At 34.1% G+C, this 20992-nt stretch overlaps 1 protein-coding gene across 1 annotated transcript in view; it reads right to left on the reverse strand.

Annotated features, from left to right (window-relative positions):
• Positions 1–15215: 15215 nt before the first annotated feature.
• LOC129228581 (rho GTPase-activating protein 44-like) overlaps positions 15216–20992 on the reverse strand; it is a 42491-nt gene continuing 36714 nt past the window's right edge. The window contains exons 16-17 of the mRNA XM_054863264.1: positions 18458–18714; positions 15216–16640 (exon numbers count right to left, since the gene is read on the reverse strand). Of these exons, the coding sequence (XP_054719239.1) occupies positions 15772–16640; positions 18458–18714 (1126 nt within the window). The 3' untranslated portion in view covers positions 15216–15771. The remainder of the gene's footprint in view (positions 16641–18457; positions 18715–20992) is intronic.

Raw genomic sequence — 20992 nt, forward strand, 5'->3', positions numbered from 1 at the left:
TTCCGATAGATATAAACTATATCTAATATCTTGAAAGCAGCAGTGTCGAGAGTTCTGTCAGTTGTTGGATCATTTACGAATAAAATATAAAGCAACATTTCAAGGTACAAAGCTCTAGTTGTGACATTCAATGAATATCTGAGTGTTCGCATCACTCGAAATTCTGAATTTAAAATGCCACCAAGGCTGTAACTTTTACCAGATTTTGCTAAAAAATTAGAAACATTCATTGGTGTCAAATGTCGGTAGTGGGATTCGAGCTTGCTTGCCAACTGAATAGCCGTCATCACACGTAGAACGCTTTGCTGAGAAATTCTATCTTCAATATCTTGCCATTTTAATGGATGTGTTGAATTTCTACTTTTCTTCACACACTGATAGAGTTCTATAACATGGTTAGCTACAAATTTCTCGAATATTTCGACAGCGATGTATTTCACATTCTTTCCTACCTTTAGAAAATTACATGTGTTGAAAATGAACTCGACGACGTCTGAAGACCATTGAAAATCCAAAGCTGATGCAGCTGCGATACGTTTGCTGTTTCTGACAGCTAAATCAAGCAACCATTCTTCTAACAATTCCCGAGACACAGGCTTCGAATTTTCATTTAATTCCACGAACGACATAATGTATTTGGAAAAGCAAAATGGTTGGAAAATAATTCACTGAAGCAGTTCGAACTATCAATAAATAAAGAAGTTTACTTTAGGAATCGTCTGCAAAACGCAAAAACAAAAATCAACTGTTCAAAAAATAACCATAAAATGAAAAATTCCACAAAATGTATTTTTTCAAATCGAAAATCCATGGCTGATACTGATGCGATACGTTTACTGTGATCTGTTAAGCTAAGCAACCATTCTAACACTTTCCCGAAACAGACTTCGAACTTTCACGTAACATATATGTATTCGCAGCTCCAGAGCTCGAATACGCTACGTTGCGGTGTTTAACAACACTAAAGAAAAAGGTAAAACATTCCATTCCACGTGTTTTCTTTGGGGTAAATTACAGGCTTCAGACATTTTATGGTGTAATGTAATTGCAGAAGAATAGAAAAGAAAGCTTCCCACAAACACTATAAAAAATTACTGTCATTCACTAAGCGTCAAAGCAAATTATAAGTTACGGCATTTGTTTGTTTTACCTTTTTCATCCGCATTAGACAGTGGCTGCAGCGCCCCTTATTCGCAACTCCAACGAACTATAGGGGGCACTGCAGTCACTGTTTAATGGCGGAATTGAAAACTAAAACAAACGCATGTGGTAGCGAAGAAAATGCTAAAAGTGTTGTGATTTTTGTTCGTATGTATGATTTTTTCGCTTTATTCGTTTGAAAAGATTTTTCAAAGTCTTGTGGATATTCTGACCCATATAGAAAGAGATTAGAAACCAAAAAGTATTACGAAAGTAAACAATTAATGTAGAACACACAGTAAGTTGTTCTGAAGCAGATTTTCACGATGTTGAATTCGGAATTCATAAATTTTTGGTTCGCTTCGAACGGCATTTTCATTTTGTACCGTTTTTTCTATACATTAGTACATATTAAGTTCAGTTTCGTGACATTTCCAGCATTTGTTGACATTTTTGTCACATAGTGCACATACGTGGCAGACTGTCAAGAGTAACGTTTAACACTAGATAATTTATTTCTATGACTATATGATTGGATATCTAAAGAAATCATGCATTTAATTCATTCGTCATGGAAATAATTTACCTGATATGCGAAATCTTGTCAAGATACATTATTCTTTCACATAATTTTAAAACCATAACACTATAAACAGATTTTTGGCGAACTTTTATTTTTTATTGTTCAAATTCTTAACGTTCTTTCTGGATTTTTCAATCTGTTCTGCGATAAATATTTTCAAGAAAATTTATTTGCATACTGTCTATTTCAGTAGGATACTGTAGTAACAAATTTTATTTAAATCATTTATGTGGAATTAGGTTAAAGAAAAGTGTCCAGTCAATGTTGTTAAGTTCGTTTTTTTTTTCATCGAATTGAAAAACTGATATTTATTCAAATTCACTCAGAACAAAATAAATAAAATGTGTACTCACAGTTTATATATGGTGGTAGTTTTCTTTTCAGTTGATTGACCATTATTTCTTTTTACTTATCGAATTCTGTAATCTTACTATCATTTTATTCCACTCATGATAAAAATTAAAAATGGTTTAACTAAAAACGCGAAAACTCGCCAAGGCTACTTTGCTTGCACAATACAAAAACTACTATAACCCTAAACAAATTTGGCGAAACCTTTCAGCTGAGAATAAAAGGAATAAAGTAAATTCTTTCTCGGTTATTCATTTTGTTCTACGATAATATATTCAAGAAAATATTTTGCATACTATCCATTCCAACTAAATGCTGCTGTAAAATATGATTAGTTAAATTAATTTAAGATTAAAAAAACTCCCATTATCTTACAAATTCATACAAAACAATAAAAATTTTTACCTGGTATAACGTTATCCAATTTTGTTAATCCAGAGTTTTCTTGTTTACGCTTCCACCATTTAATACTTTTTTGAAAGAAATAAGAAAAACTAACATTATTTTGAGAAGCTCGAGAATACTACTAAGGGACGAATTAATTTCTGTAGCTGAAAGCAAACTAAGACACATCGATTGCGTTAATAAATACTCAGAACAAACTGCCTGTGTTTACGTCAACAGACACACGTGATGCGCAACGTGGCAATGTTTTAGGTGCAGACGCAGTTTTATAAATCACCGCAAGGTAGCGTATTCGAGCGCTGGAGTTCCGAATAGTTTATTGCAGTTGAGAATTTGGTCAAGCAAAATGCATAGAAATTAGAAAAGATAATTCACCGAAACAGTTCAAACTGATAGTTCCTAAAGAATTTTACTTCAATTAATCGTCTGAAAAACGTTTCAACGAAAACTAGATGTTCCACAAATAACAGTAAAATGAAAAATTTCAAAAAATGTTTTTTCAAACTTTTAAGTACAAATATAAATAAATTTTTAAAACGAAATAATAAATGGTTAAAATAAATACAGTAGACCTTCGTTTTACGCGGGGGTTATGTTCCACGGAAATCAAAACCGCGTAAATTGAGACCTAATACTAGTGTTAAAATAGGGGTTTGGTTCCGTAGATAACAAAATACTTCATTCTAGTGATGACAAATTGTATAATAAGTTTAATGTGTACTTACATCGATTTTTATGCACAACATGAAAAAGAAAACATAAATTAATTTCGTATCCTGTTAATAAAGAGGAGCTGGCTATGATAGTATTTTGGCAGTCAATTAGAATTTTTCTCTGTAATTCTTTGCAGAGCATTAACGCATCCATGATCACTTGCGCCATTCTAATGATAAAATCTTCCTTCACTAACAAATCAGAAAGATCATTTTTATTGTCTAGGAATGGCTCAAAATTTTCAATGTGAACGTTTTTGGTTGTGTGTCACCGACTTCGGTATCCTCGTTGGTTTTGCACTCCTAAAAGCTCTTCTTCCAGTGAGTTCCGAACTGTGTGAGTTTAATAACTTTACTTCTGGAAAGAGCTCTGGAACCAATCGCATAAAATGTCTCCAGTGGCCCAAGCTCGATTATTAGCACGACAAAATGCAATTTATTACGTGTAATCTGCTAAATTTCCTGAAAAACGATAATTTGATAAAGCGAGAATAAATGCATCAGTTAAATGAAATCTTTTAATTCCAATAGATTTGAAAACTCTTAGCCTATGAGCATTTCTGAGAGCTCGAACACGCTATCTTGCAGTGATTTGAGACATAAGCCAGGGGAAAAACATTTCAATGTTGTGCAAATAAGCCAGATAACTCATTGGACCGGTTATATTCTACATAAGTGGATGGGTCTTGATTTTACTTTTTTCAGCAGCCATTAGTCAGAGACTCTTGAATTGCGAATTCAACAGCAAGTTTTTCTCTAAGAAAACCTCAACAGCTTGCGATGTTTTTTTTTAAATTTATTTATTTTTTAAAGGCTGTGGTGGCCTGATCGGTAAGGCGTCGGACTTGTGACCGGAGGGTCCCGGGTACGATCCTCGCTGGTCGAAGATCCACCGTCTTCATTAATGGTGACTGGGGGACGTTAAATATGCTCGTAGTCATAAAGTCCTAAAAGTGAAACGATACCTCTGGGGGTGCTCGACCAGGGATTGCTCGGTTTCTGTCTGGTTCAAAAAATCAGAGCTATCTTCAGGGTCCCATCCAACTAGTTAAGCCACCCACAACTAGTGGTAGGTACGGGGGACTCTGGAGTGAAAAAAAAAATGGTTATGTTTTCAGCCTACTTTCTCGTAAAATTTAAAAATAGACCCAAGGAAAAAAAAAGCATGAAAGAAGGCCACCTTCAAAAATAAAAAAAAATCAAACAAAAAAACATCCAGTGAAACCAGTCATTCATTTGAATTTTGACGCCTTGAATTCAAATTATGTTTTCACAACCACGAATTGCAGTAGGACCCTACTCGTTAGGTTTCTTGTTTCTACAAATAGCTCATATCACAATCATAATTGCGAAAAACATAATTTGAATACAAATTGTCAATCGTTAGGTTTCTTGTTTCTACAAATGGCTCCTATCACAATCATAATTGCGAAAAACATAATTTGAGTACAAATTGTCAAAATTCAAATGCCGGAGGCTGGATGCTAGATGTTGTGTGTTGGCGATGCTGTACATTATGTGTTGGATGCTGAACGGTTTGTGCTGGATGCTGAGGGTATCTACTCAATGCATTTTGTATCGAAAAAGGAAAAAAAATCCACATTTGTTAACCCACAAAAAAAATAAATAAATAAAATAAATAAATAAAAAAACTACCCGCATTTGTATTTTTTAAAGCCTTGGGGGTTAGGCAATTGTCTCTCGTTTTTGCCCTAAATGACGGGCCTGATGATGTCGAAAATTTGCGATTAAAGAAAATTGAACTGCTAAAGGGTTGTAGTCCTTTGAAATAGTTGAAGGGAATCAACTGTTACTTTCAATGGGTGAATATGGCGGCGGTTTTTGTTCTTGCAGAACCCTGAGCGACTTATTCTTGCGGAGTCCTCATTTTATTAAAGGAAAAGTCAGTAACATTATTACTAATTACAAAATTACCAATCAAGGTATGACGGGTGAAAATTGCTTCTACATTTGAACGAAGCCATTGCCTGTTAGGCGGTGGCAGCGATTCAAGGGGGGGGGGGGGGGCGACTGCCCCCGCATTTTTTTCATCATCAAAGATTGCCTCAATGTTAAGATTTTAATTTCAAACCATTCTGGATGAGATTACCCAAACGTCACGAAATATTGTTTAAAATTTCAGTTTTTTAATCTTCAATTTTGAAAATTTTCCGAGAAAATCTCCGAGCGCACTCCCTTTTTCCTTTAAATTCAAAGATGACCTAAATTTGCATTATAGACTCCAGTTTAAGGGGGAAAAAATTCCCCTAGATAGCGTAAAACTGCATTTTAAAGACTCCAACTTCTTTATCTTTATCTTCTTCTTCTTCTTTACTAATAATAAAGCTGAAAGTCTCTCTGTCCGGAGGATGTCTGGATGTCTGTAGGATGTTTGTAGGATATCTGTAGGATGTCTGTGACGCGCATAACGCCTAGACCGTTCGGCCGATTTTCATGAAACTTGGCACAAAGTTAGTTTGTAGCATGGGGGTGTGCACCTCGAAGCGATTTTTCGAAAATTCGATGTGGTTCTTTTTCTATTCCAATTTTAAGAAAAAAATTATCGTAAGATGGACGAGTAATTTACGAAATTATCATAACGTGGAACTGTAACATGGGCACAAGCCAATTGGCGAGATTCGAAATGATCATAACGTGGAACCGCAACATGGGTACAAGCCAATTGGCGAGAAAATTCACCACACATTATTTGTAAATATACAGGCGAACCAAAAGACCTTTTAATTTTTCTATTACGGGCAAAGCCGTGCGGGTACCACTAGTTACTAATAATAAAGCTGAATGCCTCTCTGTCCGGAGGATGTCTGGATGTCTGGATGTCTGTAGGATATCTGTAGGATGTCTGTGACGCGCATAGCGCCTAAACCGTTCGGCCGATTTTCATGAAATTTGGCACGAAGTTAGTATGTAGCATGGGGGTGTGCACCTCGAAGCGATTTCTTGAAAATTCGATGTGGTTCTTTTTCTATTCCAATCTTTACTAATAATAAAGCTGAATGTCTCTCTGTCGGGAGGATGTCTGGATGTCTGTAGGATATCTGTAGGATGTCTGTGACGCGCATAGCGCCTAAACCGTTCGGCCGATTTTCATGAAATTTGGCACGAAGTTAGTATGTAGCATGGGGGTGTGCACCACGAAGCGATTTCTTGAAAATTCGATGTGGTTCTTTTTCTATTCCAAATTTAAGAACAAAACTATCATAAGATGGTTAAATTACGAAATTACCATAACGTGTAACCGTAACATGGGCACAAGCCAATTGGCGAGATACGAAATTATCATAACGTGTAACCGTAACATGAGTACAAGCCAATTGACGAGAAAATTCACAATACATTATTTGTAAATACAGGCGAACCAAAAGACCTTTTAATTTTTCAGTTACGGGCGAAGCCGTGCGGGTACCACTAGTTACTAATAATAAAGCTGAAAGTCTCTCTGTCCGGAGGATGTCTGGATGTCTGTGACGCGCATAGCGCCTAAACCGTTCGGCCGATTTTCATGAAATTTGGCACAAAGTTAGTTTGTAGCATGGGGGTGTGCACCTCGAAGCGATTTTGCGAAAATTCGATTTTGTTCTTTTTATATTCTAATTTTAAGAAACTTTTTCCGAGCAAATGAATACAACGTGGAATAGTAAATTACGAAATCATCATAACGTGGAACCGTTATGAGCCATGGGCGAGCCATTTAACATAACCAATTGGCGAGAAATTCATCCTCCATTATTTGTTAATATACAGGCGAACCAATGACCTTTTAATTTTCTACTACGGGCAAAGCCGTGCGGGTGCCACTAGTAGAAAATAAAAAAAATAAAAAAAAAATCCGCAGATTTTTTTCTGAAGTCCCCGAGGAAGTTCAAAACTAAGTTCTTATGATTTCATTAGTTCAAAATAAATAAATAAATAAATAAAATACTAGAAGAACCTCCGAAACCTTTTGTCCTTCTTTAAGTCAGTAAAAGAGAAGTCTGAAATAACGTTTTAAAAGACGTTTGAAAAACGTTTTTAAACTTTGCAAAATTTCTTAGAGCGAACCCTAAACCCCTTGCTCTAAGTTTGCTAAAGATGGCTTCAATTTGCATCTTTAAGACATCAGTTTAAGATTTTTTCCCGGGAAGAGCCTTCTTTATCCTTACGTTACCAAAGTCAGTCCAAACTTTTTAGTTTTTATTATTATTATTATTATTAATTAGGCTTTATTTTTAAATAAAATAATAGTTTAAAAACTAAAAAAACACGCTTTCGTAGCAAAATGAACTAAAAAGTGAAAAATAATCTTTGGATGATAGTAGTTGATCAATCACTTAATTTTAATGTAATACAAAAAAGCGTGGGGTGCTGTCCATTTACATTTTTGCTTGGACAACAAATGGAAGAAATTCAAGACAACTGATAAGAAGCTCCCCATGCTTTTTTGTATTACATTAAAATTAAGTGATTGGTCAACTACTATCATCCAAAGATTATTTTTCACTTTTTAGTTCATTTTGCTACGAAAGCGTGTTTTTTTAGTTTTTAAACTATTATTTTATTTTTCTGTTTTTTAGTCTTATGTTGGAGAATTATCAAGCGACGATATTATTTATAAAACGAGTGCGAGGTAATATCTTAAAGTTAAGACAAGGGCACCCCGATGAGAAGCTACTGTGAGTCATTTATGTATGTTTGTGGAAATCATATTTATATTACTTTGAAAATTTGAGATGCATTTGAATAAAAGTTTTGTTCAACAATGGTTTGATCAGCAACGAATTTCCAATTGAAGGCTCACCTAAATTTTGGCATGAAATTAGTTAAAAACAATTATATTTCATGTTCTAATTACCTTGGAACATTGGAACAAATTTTGTCTGATGCAGAAAAATTAAAGGTTTTTGTAGATATTTTTAAATAATTTTTGCGAGCATTTTTTAATGTATTTTTTTAAATTTTTCCTTTTTCACATTGTTGGATTTATGCCAAAATATTGATTAAAATTGGAGGAAACTAACAATTAAAAGAGTTAATTAATTAATTTGATTATACAATATTGCATTGTCATCGGGTCTGAGGTCGCGTGCCAAATTTCAAAAGAATCCGATCGCAGGAAGTGGCTGAAATTTGAGCTGCAAGATTCCGTTACAAGATACATACATACATACATACATACAGGTGAAGCTAATAAAAGCGTGTTAAAAAAAATACTTTACGGGGACAATCCAGGAAATTCCTTTCCATTCCTCAAACGTTGACAAAACTTCAAAAACGGCGTTTTTAAAACTGCAATTCCAAAACATTTACATGAGAGAACATCAGAAGTCCTCCCCCCCCCCTGTCACTCGAGATAGCCTAAAATAGCTTTAAACTTTCTAAAAAAAATTTGCCCCAAACACTTTTAAGCCCCACACGCCGCCTCTGCTTTTAGGTGATATTTTGATAGCTGAAATTGTAACCCTAACTCCAGTGGATTGACTCTTAACTCCAGTAGGTAGCGTTCACTGTTGACCACTTTTTCGTTTCTTCATTCTTTTGAAATGGTAGTTTTACCAGTAAAACAGTTAAGTTGCCAGGTTCAGTTCAACCTTGTCACGATAAAGCCTTTCCCTGCATGTTTTAAACATTACCAAAACATATTATCAAATTATCATGCTGAAGACGTGGCGCGAGTTTCATTGTTGAAATACGCGTGTTACTCGATAATCGGCTATTATATATAGTAAGAGGATTATACTCATCATCAATACGATGTATGTTCTCTGATTAATGCAGCATGTGATTTTTTTTTAATCGTATTTGTTACCTAATTAAGGTTTAAAAGGGGGAGGGGGAGAATCGTAGTAAAATTCTACTAACACAAACGGCACTATCTGCAAAAATGAGTTTTTCAGGTATATTATAAGAAACACGTTTTGAATTCAGTACTAACAATAAGGAAATGGTATTAAATATTTTTTTTCCTTTATAGTGAAAACCAACTAAGCAAGCTCGTGCAATAAAGTTAACATACAATAGCAGAGGCGTAGGAACTTTGTAGAAGTAGGGGGAGCTGGGACACAGTATAAGAAGTGTCTGGAATCTAAGGGGCAGAAGCAGAGGCGCAACCAGAAATTTTTTTTTTTTTTTTTGGGGGGGGGGAGGCTTTTAAACGTTTTTCCTCATAAAAAATTGGCTTCGAAGCTTCCATCTCTTATTGAATATTGTATATATACAATTGTTTATGGAGAGAATGAGGTGATTAAACTTCTGGTTTTGAAAAGGAGTCGGTTAGTACTCGAAGATGAGCACGTAGAAATAGAGGTGTTTCGGGTCTCTCCCGGAAAATTTTCAAAATTCTTTTTCTAAAATCGAACTTATAGGTGATCTTTGATAATGTTAAGGGTAAAGGTTCGAATACCCTCCCTGAAAAATTTTCAAAATTAATGTCTTAAAACGCGATTATATACCATATGTGTTGCCTTTAGTGAAAATATGACTCGAAAGATTGTCCTCGATCGATTTTTCGAACGATTTACATCTCCGTCCCAATATTTCGAATTAGAAGTTCTAAAAACGTAATTGTAGACAACCTTCAATGATGGCAGGGGAAAAGGCTGTACTAGGGCTCTACTCTGGAAATTTTTCAAAATTGAAGTCCTAATAGAGAGCGTTTTTCATGAAATAATCAGATGATGTAATCAGAAAAAGTTCAGAGGTTTTTTCTTCTTAATTTTTTCGAAAATTGTAGTTGCTGAAAAACGCGACTGTGAATCATACTTGTTGGCGTTAGGGGTCCAGCAATTTTTTTGAAATTGAAGTCCCAAAAACGGAATATTACATAATCTCCCATGTTGTTGGAGGGCAAGGCATTCAAAGGACTCTCTTCCGGAAATTTTCAGGGAATTGAGCCTTGAAAACAAAATTTGAGGCGCTCTGTAATAATTTTGGAGGAAAGGGGAGGCTTCGACAGCGTAGCATTTAGAAGACTTTCTTATTTTCTGAGAACTAGAAAAAGGGGAATAGATGAAACAGGAGGGTGGAAAAACAGAACGTTGGATATGTGTTAAAATGAACTGTTCACTATATATTATATTGTTCAGATAAATTTTTAGTTTAAAGTCTTTGAGTCTTTGATAGAAACTATAAAATATTGTTGGCTTTTTTTCTGCAATAAAAGATGAAAGGTAACAATTTTGGCATAAAAATATATCTGTAAGTGATGAAAAAATCGTAATTTTGAGAAAAAAAAATTAATTTGAATTTTGACATCTGGAATTCAAATTATGTTTTTCGCAATCACGAGTGTGTGTGTGTATGTAGGCGTGTGTGTTTGTGTCTGTGTGCAGGTATGAGTGTGTGGGTAGTTGTGTGTATGAGTGTTTGTGGTAGGGGGGAATGTGTATGTGTGTGTAGGCATATGTGTTTGTGTCTGTGTGCAGGCATGAGTGTGTGAGTAGTTGTGTGTAGGTGTGTGTATGTATGCGTGTGTGTAAGTGTTTGTGTATGTGTGTAGTTGTATGTATGTGTGTGTGTATGTGTTTGTTTGTACGTGCGTGTATGTATGCGCGTAAGTGTAGGATATTGACGCTACCTGGAGATGGTTTTCGCTAGAGGGGCAGCATCGTGAGGATCCGGACGACGGTGGTGCTGCAGAGGGTGCTGGCGGGAAAATAAAATGATAGCACATCAAAACAGTCAAATGAAAGCAATAAGCAATCGTGATTGCTCAGAAAACAAGAATAACTGTAACTTTGTAAAGTATAATCTGAGGGGTCAGCTAACTTAAAATGAGATACAGTGGCTCCCAAAAGTGTTCGTACACCTTGAAATTTTGTAGTAAAATCAAAATAACGCAAAACTGAATTCGAATATGAAGTCCTTTTTTTTTCCACACCATTCCTATGATATTCTGAATAACACCCAGTAGTTTTTTTTTTTTTTTTTAAATATTGCCTGATTTTATTTTTGAAATTTGTCAAAAAACGAAGGGTCAGAGAAAAAAATACGCCACAAAAGTCATCGCACACTGAAATATTTTCGAATAAATTCATGATTAAAATTATCATAAGTTGTTATTTTATTATTTTTGCATTGTGATGACACACTGTAAAGACATTTGGCTTTAATTTTTTGTTTATTTATGCCCTAATATTCTGCTTATTATTTTAAAATGGCAGCTATGCGCATAAACCAAAAACACAATTCGAAATTTGATGTTTTTTCTCTCTCAGTAGCCGTAAATTGGTTTGAAATGTCTCTAAATTAGTTAATTTATACCATTCTATAGTGAAGTGCTTGATAAAATGCTTTAAAGACAAGAATCGGATCGAAAACAAGGTATAAGAAAATGTCAAATGCAAAGTTAACAAAGCGTAATCGAAGATTTACAGTTAAAAAAAATTATGAAAAATACATCTTTGAGTGATGAAAAATTTTCTGCAGAATTGAATGAAACATTTTCGTTTAATTTTCCCCTAAAATTATTCGCCAAGTTCTCTGATTACCTGGATTAAATGGGACCTCTTCCTGCAGAAATTTTCTTGTTCGTACGAAAAACAGAAAGCTTACGTTTTTCGCCGTAAAATCAATGATAAATTAGCTCAAAACATTTTGGAACAACGTCTTACTTAAAGATAAAAATTAATTTAACATTTTGAGTTAAATTGTTGCATAATTGTAAATAGAAAAAAATGAGAAATTAAATCTAAAGAACTTAGTTGGGATCAGTTAATCAGGACGGTGAAGGTGTTCTTGTGTGAGGGTGCAGGACTTGGAAGTCCGAAATTTTTCAATGAATCATGCTGTTCAGTGAAATATTTTTAAAAACAATTTTAAATTATTAGTCCAAAATTTGGCAATCGGAAACAACCTCGTTTTTTTTTTTTTTAAATCAAGATATTGATAAGAAGCACACGTTTTGCGTTTGGTGCCACAAATATTGTCATTAAGCTTAGAAATATCTCCTCAATCGTTAGATTTAAACTTAATAGAACATATTTGGAGATATCTGGTGGATATATTACGAAAATACACTATTGAAACGGAAAACGAATTAGAAACAGTAAGACTTGAAGTGCTGCTGAACACTTACTCAGAAATTGTTCAAAAAGAAAGAAAAAAAAAAACAATGAAATCTATTCCCAGACGGTTAAAAGCTGTTGCTGATACTGCATGATATTCTACTAAATAATAACTTAGTAAAAAGTTAGATTATTTACTAGTTTTTTGACATTTTTTCAAAGTGTACGAAGACTTTTGTGAGGTCAAGTTTCTGGCACTTTTTGATTATTGATTTCTTTAAAAATCAAGTTTTATTTTGTTATTAACAATTTTCATGTAGTTTTGTTAAAAAATAAATCATAGATCTTATAATTAAATATCCGTTCCAAAATATTAATTTTAACGAATCGATAATGGCGTACTTCATTGAAAATCGTAAGTGTACGAATACTTTTGGGAGCCACTGTAAGTTTTTGGAAAGTTGAAATTATTTGAACAAGTTCAACATTATTTGAACAAGTACAAACAACTTTAGTAACCTTTTTTCAGTCATGTCTGGAGCACCTTCCATGTTATTCATATTTAAATGCCAAACTGGCTCATTATTATCTCTTTTTGTGATCATTGGACTAATGGCGAATCCGAGGGGGGGGGGGGGCGGCTATGAGGCTGCAGCCACCCCCATACCAGAAATAAATTCTTTCACCCTCTGTCTATGCATCTTAATGTTAAAAAAAATATATATATAATTTCCTACATCCATTCTATCTTCATCAATTAATTTGTTTTCACTCTTCTTAAGGTTGATACACAAATTTGCGATAGTAACAGGAGTGTTAGTTTTCCGAAATTTCCCTTAAAATTTCTGAACTTTTTCCTTACCTGTTCCAAATATTTATACATTTACTCACTGAAAGAAGGAAAGGAGAAGAAAGTGTAGACATAGCTACTTGTTTTTCTTTCTTTCTCTCTCTTTAATTTTCGTGTTTAATATCAATTCTTAAAATTTTGTCTTCTTTCTCGCTGTTTTTCACTATTTGTTTAACATCTTTCAGCTTTTCTTTCTTCTATTTCATTTACATCACCTTGTCAGCATAATTGTTTTACATCCTTAACAAGAATTGAAAATTTTGGCTTCAAATTGCATAACAAATATGTCTAAACGAATGAAAAAACTTTGAATATACATTTAAAATTTAGAGTTTTAACACTGAATACCAAATTTTAGATAATTTCAAATGTAACTCAGAAAGATTCATTAGTCATTAACACCCCTAGATAGCAGATAATGATACAGAACACTTTCGTTTACATTGATAAACTTTGGTAATGACAAGGAGACCTCAGTAAGAATTTTAACTACCTCAGTCGCCCCCAGAACAAAATTCTGGATTCGCCACAGCATTGGACAAAAAAAACCGCATGCAAAACTAATAAGAAAATGAACTGAACTGCAATGCCGCTCTCGAAAGCCGAAACACGAGCTCAAGGTGGGGAGCAAATCCATATTGGTACTGGTACTGATTTCCGCAGGCCGCGGGGTAGAGCCCACTTTTCCGCATTTCTGGAATCAAGAGATGTTTTAACAGTAAAAAAAGGGTGAAGGTGAATTCAAGTGCACTGACCACTCCGTCTGCCCCCTGCTTTTGTTGCTTATTGGGTGGAAATTCCGAAATTCCTGGAAAAGGCAGATCACATTTTTGAAATCAGGATTGAGGAAATCAATGTATGGCAATAAGCTGCAGTGCTGGAATTTTCCGGGGGAGCTGAGCCGGTTTGATATATTCCAGGGGGAGCTCAAGCTCCCCCAGCTCCCCCGGTTCCGACGCCTATGTACAATAGATGAAAAAAATAAAATGCGGTTACTGACTTTTACCTGCCCACGGCAGTGTACAAGTTTACAATAAGCCAATGCCGTTTAATCTTGAGATGCGCCGATAAGCAAATTGGCCGATTACCGATTAATCAGCAGTTAATATTCAACCGTAATTATCATACTGATTTTTTTAGTGCTGCCGGTTTTTCTGTAATTTTTTAAAACATGTTTCGACTCTAGAAATAGTGTATTTTATTCCAGAGAGACTATTTATTTTTCTCCACTTTCCATATTTTCTCAAAATAATTTCAAAATTTTATTCAATTTCACTGAACACATATATATGTTATTGTTAACAAAATTATATTACGTTAACTAGATTGGAAATTTACAAATACTAGGGTAAAAATACTACTGTCGTCAACAGGCTAATTTGGGAACACATTTAATTTGAATTTATTTTACAATTATTAGTAGGCTTTTAATCCAAGACTTTTGTTACTTATAAAAAATATAAGGTTATCCAAAAGCACTATGCTAAAGGAAAAAAATATCAACACATGAAAAGTATTGCAGCATTGTATACAGGTGTACATTTATTCAAAACAGAGAAATAAATTCAAAAATATTACTTCAACGATCAGTTGGTAAAAAAATTAAAACGTATGCACATATTGTTTTAAAAAATCAAATGATATTTAATAATGATTAATTTTTTGTTGAATTAAAGATTGTTAATTTTTAAGAATAGGTTGTAAAATGTGTGATGTAATCATATGTATAGTTACAAAGAACAAAATAACTGAAAAAAAAAAGTCAATCAAAAGCCGGGATGAGGGTATGATAACATAATCTTAGGAAATGATCCTGATTTTCTTCAAGAAATAAAGTAAAAGCATTAGGAAAGTTTTTCTTTTTCATTGGAGAGAGTTAAGGGGAGGTTGCAGTGGGATCCTACACACATTTGTTTATTTGTCCTTCAAAAAATTAATATAAATTACATTAAAAACATAAAAATAAAAAGTAGTTGCAAAAATCAGGTGATGTGTTAAGAGTGGGGGAGTCCCTAGTTTCAAGGTAAAATACTTGAATACCATGTTTGATATTGTTCAACTGCTGGTATACACGACCAAGTAATTGCGCCATGAATCTCAAACCAATGTGTAGTAAAATAAACTCGCAATGAAAAGTAACACTGCATTTCATAATAAAATAAAACATACTATAAACTTCAAATATAAATTTTATTAACATTCATTTTATTTACAAAAAGGAATACAGAGCGTTTACCCCGGAATCACGAAATGCTGATACTTTTCTAGATTGAAGCCCTTCAAAGTAAATTTATTTTCTCTTTAAATCACTTTGAATAAAGAGGCACGTATAAAGCTGACTAGTTATGACTGCCATTTTAAAATTTATTTCTCACATCAAAACACAAATATACACAAGAATTTTATTTTCAGGGTTTTTTTCTTTATTAAAACGGGAACATCTTTTAGAAGTGTTTTTTTAAAGGTTTGTGATTTTTTTTTTTAAATAGTGAAAACCAAATTTTGGAATGTAGAAATCACCGAGATCTATATTTTAGTAACTATTAAATAGTGTATCAAAAATAAAATAAAATTTTAAGCTACATAAATCAGCACTTTTAAATTAGCTTTAATGGATTAAAATATTTGAGGACTAGTTATCACATAATATTCAATTCAGCAAACAAAACCAAGATAACATTCACATCAATCTCAAAGCGCTGAATCAAACAACAGTTCCAACATGGATTACAGTCTTGTATTCTGACTTTCACTATTTACTCTCAATTTAATAGCTGTACCTGAAATAGTTTCCTGATAATTGCTATTCGAAGAATGTTTGTTGTTATTTCCAACTTCTATTACGGTACGATATTCATCATTTTGACTAGACTTTCCTTTGAACTCCAAATTGTTATCCTTAATTGAAGAAGTTTCTTCAAAACAGGTGGAAACATCGTTGCTAGAAAACCACAGAGTAGATTGCCGTTTATCGTCCCCATAATGTTCAAACCATGTTGGAGTTCCACCAACAAAATGACAATCATTTTCAACATCATTTAAATCTGGAGACGGTGTACAAACGCCATTGTTGGTAGTTTCTGATGCATCAGCAGATGAATTTCGGTTAATGACACACGGAAATGCTTCATCAAATTCCGATTCCAAAGAACTTAGAGTTTCGTTGTTGGTGACCATTTCATGAGCTGAACTATTGTATTTAGTATGTTCGTATCTTTCAATTTTTTCCTCTTTGATAACATTTTGATCGATTGAATATCTGTTGTCCTCAGACATCTGCCTGGAATATTTCTCATCACAATCTGAATCATCAGCAAATGACATTTGACAGTCATTATATGTTTCACTGCCAGAGCTAGTCAATGAAATACTGATATCATCAAGTTCAAGTATTTTGTCTGAATCTCCACATGCTTCATCAGTGCTCGCCGACCCGGATTTTATGTACGAATCAGGTCTTTCAGGAGGTGGAACAGTTGGTCTCTCAATTGTCTTGGACACCTTTTCAGCCACAGGAGGCAATCCGTTTTTAGAGTTCCTAGGAGGTTTTGGCCGCGGTTTTGGACGATTATTCACAACAGTGAAACTATTTATTCCTAAATGAAAAAAAAAGGTGTTTTATTAATTACATAGTTTGTATTGAAAGTCAGAAAGGAAGACATAAACAAGTTGATTTCGATATGTATGAGTTAAAATTTTCAGTTCAGTTAGACTTAAAAAAATATAATTCAAAATTAATAATCGTTTTACTAAATGTATAAAAATAATAAATCAATAAAAGAAAGATGTATACAAGTGCCGGAAAAAAAATTGCAGAACTAAATAACAAAAAGTATTTCCACCAATGAAAACTTTTTAATCTGAGTCAGTAAAAATAAATGAATGAGCAAAGGAACTAAGAATAATTTTTAAATACACTGTTTTAGCAAACGTTAGCTTTGTAGTGTTTTTTAGGTGAAATCTTTTTAACTGTTGGCAAGAAAAAAAAGGACATAAAATAAAAAGCATTATATTTGCTGAATACTTTATTTTTAATAGAAATGTTTTGCAATTCAACAACTCTTTTTCAGGAATAAAAACAAATTGTTTCAAATTTTATTTTCTTTTATTGGCAAAGATAAAATTATCCTAAAACTTCGCAGTTAAAATACAATTTCTCATCTCAGAAATTATTTACAAAATAAACCATGTGCCCTTTGCGTTCACTTCACTTCTTCAGTTAATTTCTAATTAGTGCCAATGTTACATCTATGAGAAATTGCATTCCTGTTTTTATAAATAATTTTCTTTCTCGTTTTGGGAACAAAAAAAACTAGAAATGTGTTCAGAATCTGCACAGTTTTCACAATTTTTTTCACAACACTAATTTAAAAAAAAAAATCTTTATAGTATTTTAAATTAAGTGGTTTGGTGCTATAATATTCAAAACATTTAAACAGTCACATTGTTCAAAAAATGCCTTTGAAATAAACAACAAAATCAAAAAATTTCTTTCAGGAACATATTTCATGTCAAAAGGTCTTTCACATAAAGTTTGCCCAAAGTATATACACCTTTGATTTATGGTTCTATAAGTTTTCAGCAGGGCACTAAAGATTAGTTAAGAGATTTTTCAAGATTTTTGCAAAACAAATGTATGTAGGTTCTGCTAGTTAATGTTACTTAGCATTGTAAGCATATTCTGCTCAGCTGTCCATGAAAATAACTAAACAGAGAATATTATTGGGGGGGGGGGGCATTCCACGATAGCAAAAACGAGGATGGTGTGAAAAGCAGACAAGCGCACCGGGAGACGAATCCCATAAGCCCTGTGAAGGGATCAGCAGCATTTTACTTCTGGAGGCAAAGGCACCCAATCTTTCCGCAGTCTTCCAATCTTCTAACTGGGGACACGACAACAATTGGTACAAGCAGAAGGATGAGAACAAGAAGCAAGAAAGTACTGTCTGACCACGGATTGTATGGAAAGACAAACATCCATTTTACAGCCGGAAATGGACGAATCTATTATTTTTCACCGATGTCAGCTTTTGCAAAGCAGAGTCTCAGAGAGTGGAATATGAGCATCAAATTTTTACTTTTCCCCCTTATCCACATAGATTCGCCTTATCTGGACGTTTGAAAATTCCATGCAATCCGTAGTTGGACAGTAGGAGATGATGAAAAATGGAAAAAAGGCAAAGACTTGCCTTTTGAGATCCGTTCCCTCAACAGCAGGTTTATCTTAAAACAGAGTGGATTTTTGTACATAACTATATGTAGTCTTGTTAATCTTTAACTAAACATCAAAACTATCAACTTTGTTGCAGCAATGAAGCCAATTTAATTAACTTAATGAAGCAAAATCACATTGTTAAACTTTGTTTCATACACCTCACACTACATGATGTGAGAAATAAAAATCCATACTAACCATTCATTGCTTTCCCATTTTTCTGTGAATGATTTGTTAGATTGTACTTGGCATTCAAGAGATCTTCATGGGAAAGGCTGAGCTGAGACAGCCTGTTACTGTGGACAATACTCGCTCTTGGCAGGACATTAGCTTGAAACCCTCCACAAGAGAGGGACCTTGTAATGGGATTCTTCAGAGATTGAGTGGAGGGGGCTTTAGGAGCTGGTTTCTTCCTGGGCCTGATAGGAATTCTAGGACTCGGAGATTTCGGACTGCTGCAATAAAAACAAGAGTTCACTGGAAACTGACCAGACGAATATTTCCAATACAAAGGAAAAATACTTGTAATCAGAAAATTATAATGTCACAATGAAAATAACATCACATTAAATTATCATTCTCATTAGTCAGACACTATCAGAGGTAGGTTTTAAAAAGGGTTGCAGAATTATTGCAATATAATCATTGATTTCCCGATTAATGCCCAATAATTAAAAGGTGTCTTAATGTTTCAGTGAAAATTATTATTGGTTAGAGGTTCTCACATGGCTGATCTAGAATTTTTACTCTTGAAAAGATAGTTACTGACTACTGTCATATGTCCAGCATGCCTTACATCTGTTTGAACAGTATCAGTCAAAAGTTAGAGTGAACTTCCAAAGAAGATTATAGAACACATATAATTAAGCAATAAGTTACCGTCGCTGTAAGTTAAGAATTTCGATAAAAAGTGCAGATGACTTTTCTGCTTAGCTCCCTACATCTCACTGATTAGACTAGTAAGCAACAGAAGAATGTGGCATACACTGATAGCCAGGCTATTGCATCCAGACACAGCTGTTTTGTCCTTGTTATGGACTCGTTAGTCTGGAATAGTGAATGACTGAGCTGGAGGCAGATGTCATCTAATTGAATCTAAGAGGGCAAACAAACTGGCAGACTATCATAAAATTGTTAAAAATATAATCGTCGTCTACCAGAATTCTGCCTTAACGGAATTCAACTTTTAATTTTATAAAGTTAGTCACTGGAGCCAGCCTTTTTTCTAAAGGAAACTAAAACTATATATTTGATTCAGATTTCGCTTTTTCAGATTAAAAAAAAAATTTCGGATTCCCAAATGACCATAAAACTTTGTGGTTATTTATGGGTGAAATATATTGTGAAAAGAACCACCTTGTGACAATAACTGAATTTTGATAAAAAGTGCAGATTTTTCTGCTTAGCTCTCTCCTACATTTTACTGATTATACTTTAGTGAGCGACAAGATCAATCTCTCCATCTTACATAAACTACAACCCAGACAACCATTTTAGGGGGTGGTTATGCTAAAGAATGACCCCCGCCCCCTCCCCTCTACTGGAACGAACCTTTGGCTTTGGGCACGAAAAATATTCTTAAAATGCACGGGTGTCAATAAAAAGCATGAAATCGGTGAAGAATAGAGCTTCGAATAGGTATAAACGTTGCAAGCAAATTTTGTAAGCTATGAAAAAAGAAATTTAAAAAAATTTACTTTTAAAAATAATTAATGAATCGAAAAGGCAACAGAAATCGTTCATGCAGTGTTTGAAGGGGTTTAGGGGGCGGGGTCATGACACACATGACTCTCCCCTTGTATCTGCCACTGCTACAGCCACTACATCCATCTTCAGTGGCTTGTTCTTGTGGATCTTTGAAATGATAAATAAACTTGCAAAGGAGGGCTGTGGTCTTTTGATGTCCTTCTCTTCTGTCCTCATCGTTTGGAGCGATCTTCTTCTTATTTGGCACTACTGCCTAGGATAGGTCAAGCCCATCTCAATCAGTTTTCCACATCTTGCCCGGTTAGACACCTTTGATCTTCATCTTCTTGCACCAATCACTTGGAGATTTTCTACACTGTCTAGCCATCTAATGGGTGGTCTTCTTGTCAAATGCACCTCCCTTTTAGGCCACAAATCATGTGGAGTGGTTAATGATTTTCAACAATCACAGGTATTTGAATGGCAAGTTCATGCTCGATTCTAACCTTTGTGCGAGATAAAGAGAGCAGCACTCTTATGACTTGATAGCGCTCATGTTAACCCTTTTATTACTATGCCCATCATACATGATGGGTGGTTCTTGTGTGCCTTGTTATAGACCTTCTAGGAAGGCAAAGGTCAAGTGTAATATACTCTTTGAATGGAGCGTAAATCATCAGAATCTGGTCTCTTTATCTTGCCTTATAAAAATATTTTAAGTTTATTAAAGTTTGTAGTTAAAAAGTTACCAAGAAACAATAACAACAAAGTTTTAATAACAAATATTGCAGCAGTGAAAGTGTTAAGATGCTGTCTTTCAGAGAGAGCATGAAAAACTTTGCCACCAGCAGCAAGTGCTAAAATTATCAAGCTACTGCTGAGTACATTTTGGGCTCAGATAAAACTTAATACCATTATACTAAAAATAAAAGTAAAAGATTTAATTTTTATAGTTTATGTTGTTTGCCTCTCCTAGGCAGGGTATTTATTCCAATCAATTTCTTGTACTCTAACTTTCTTTGGGTCAATGAATGATCTTTGGGACTT

This window comes from Uloborus diversus, chromosome 8, assembly GCF_026930045.1.
Source record: "Uloborus diversus isolate 005 chromosome 8, Udiv.v.3.1, whole genome shotgun sequence".
Lineage (NCBI taxonomy): Eukaryota > Metazoa > Arthropoda > Arachnida > Araneae > Uloboridae > Uloborus > Uloborus diversus.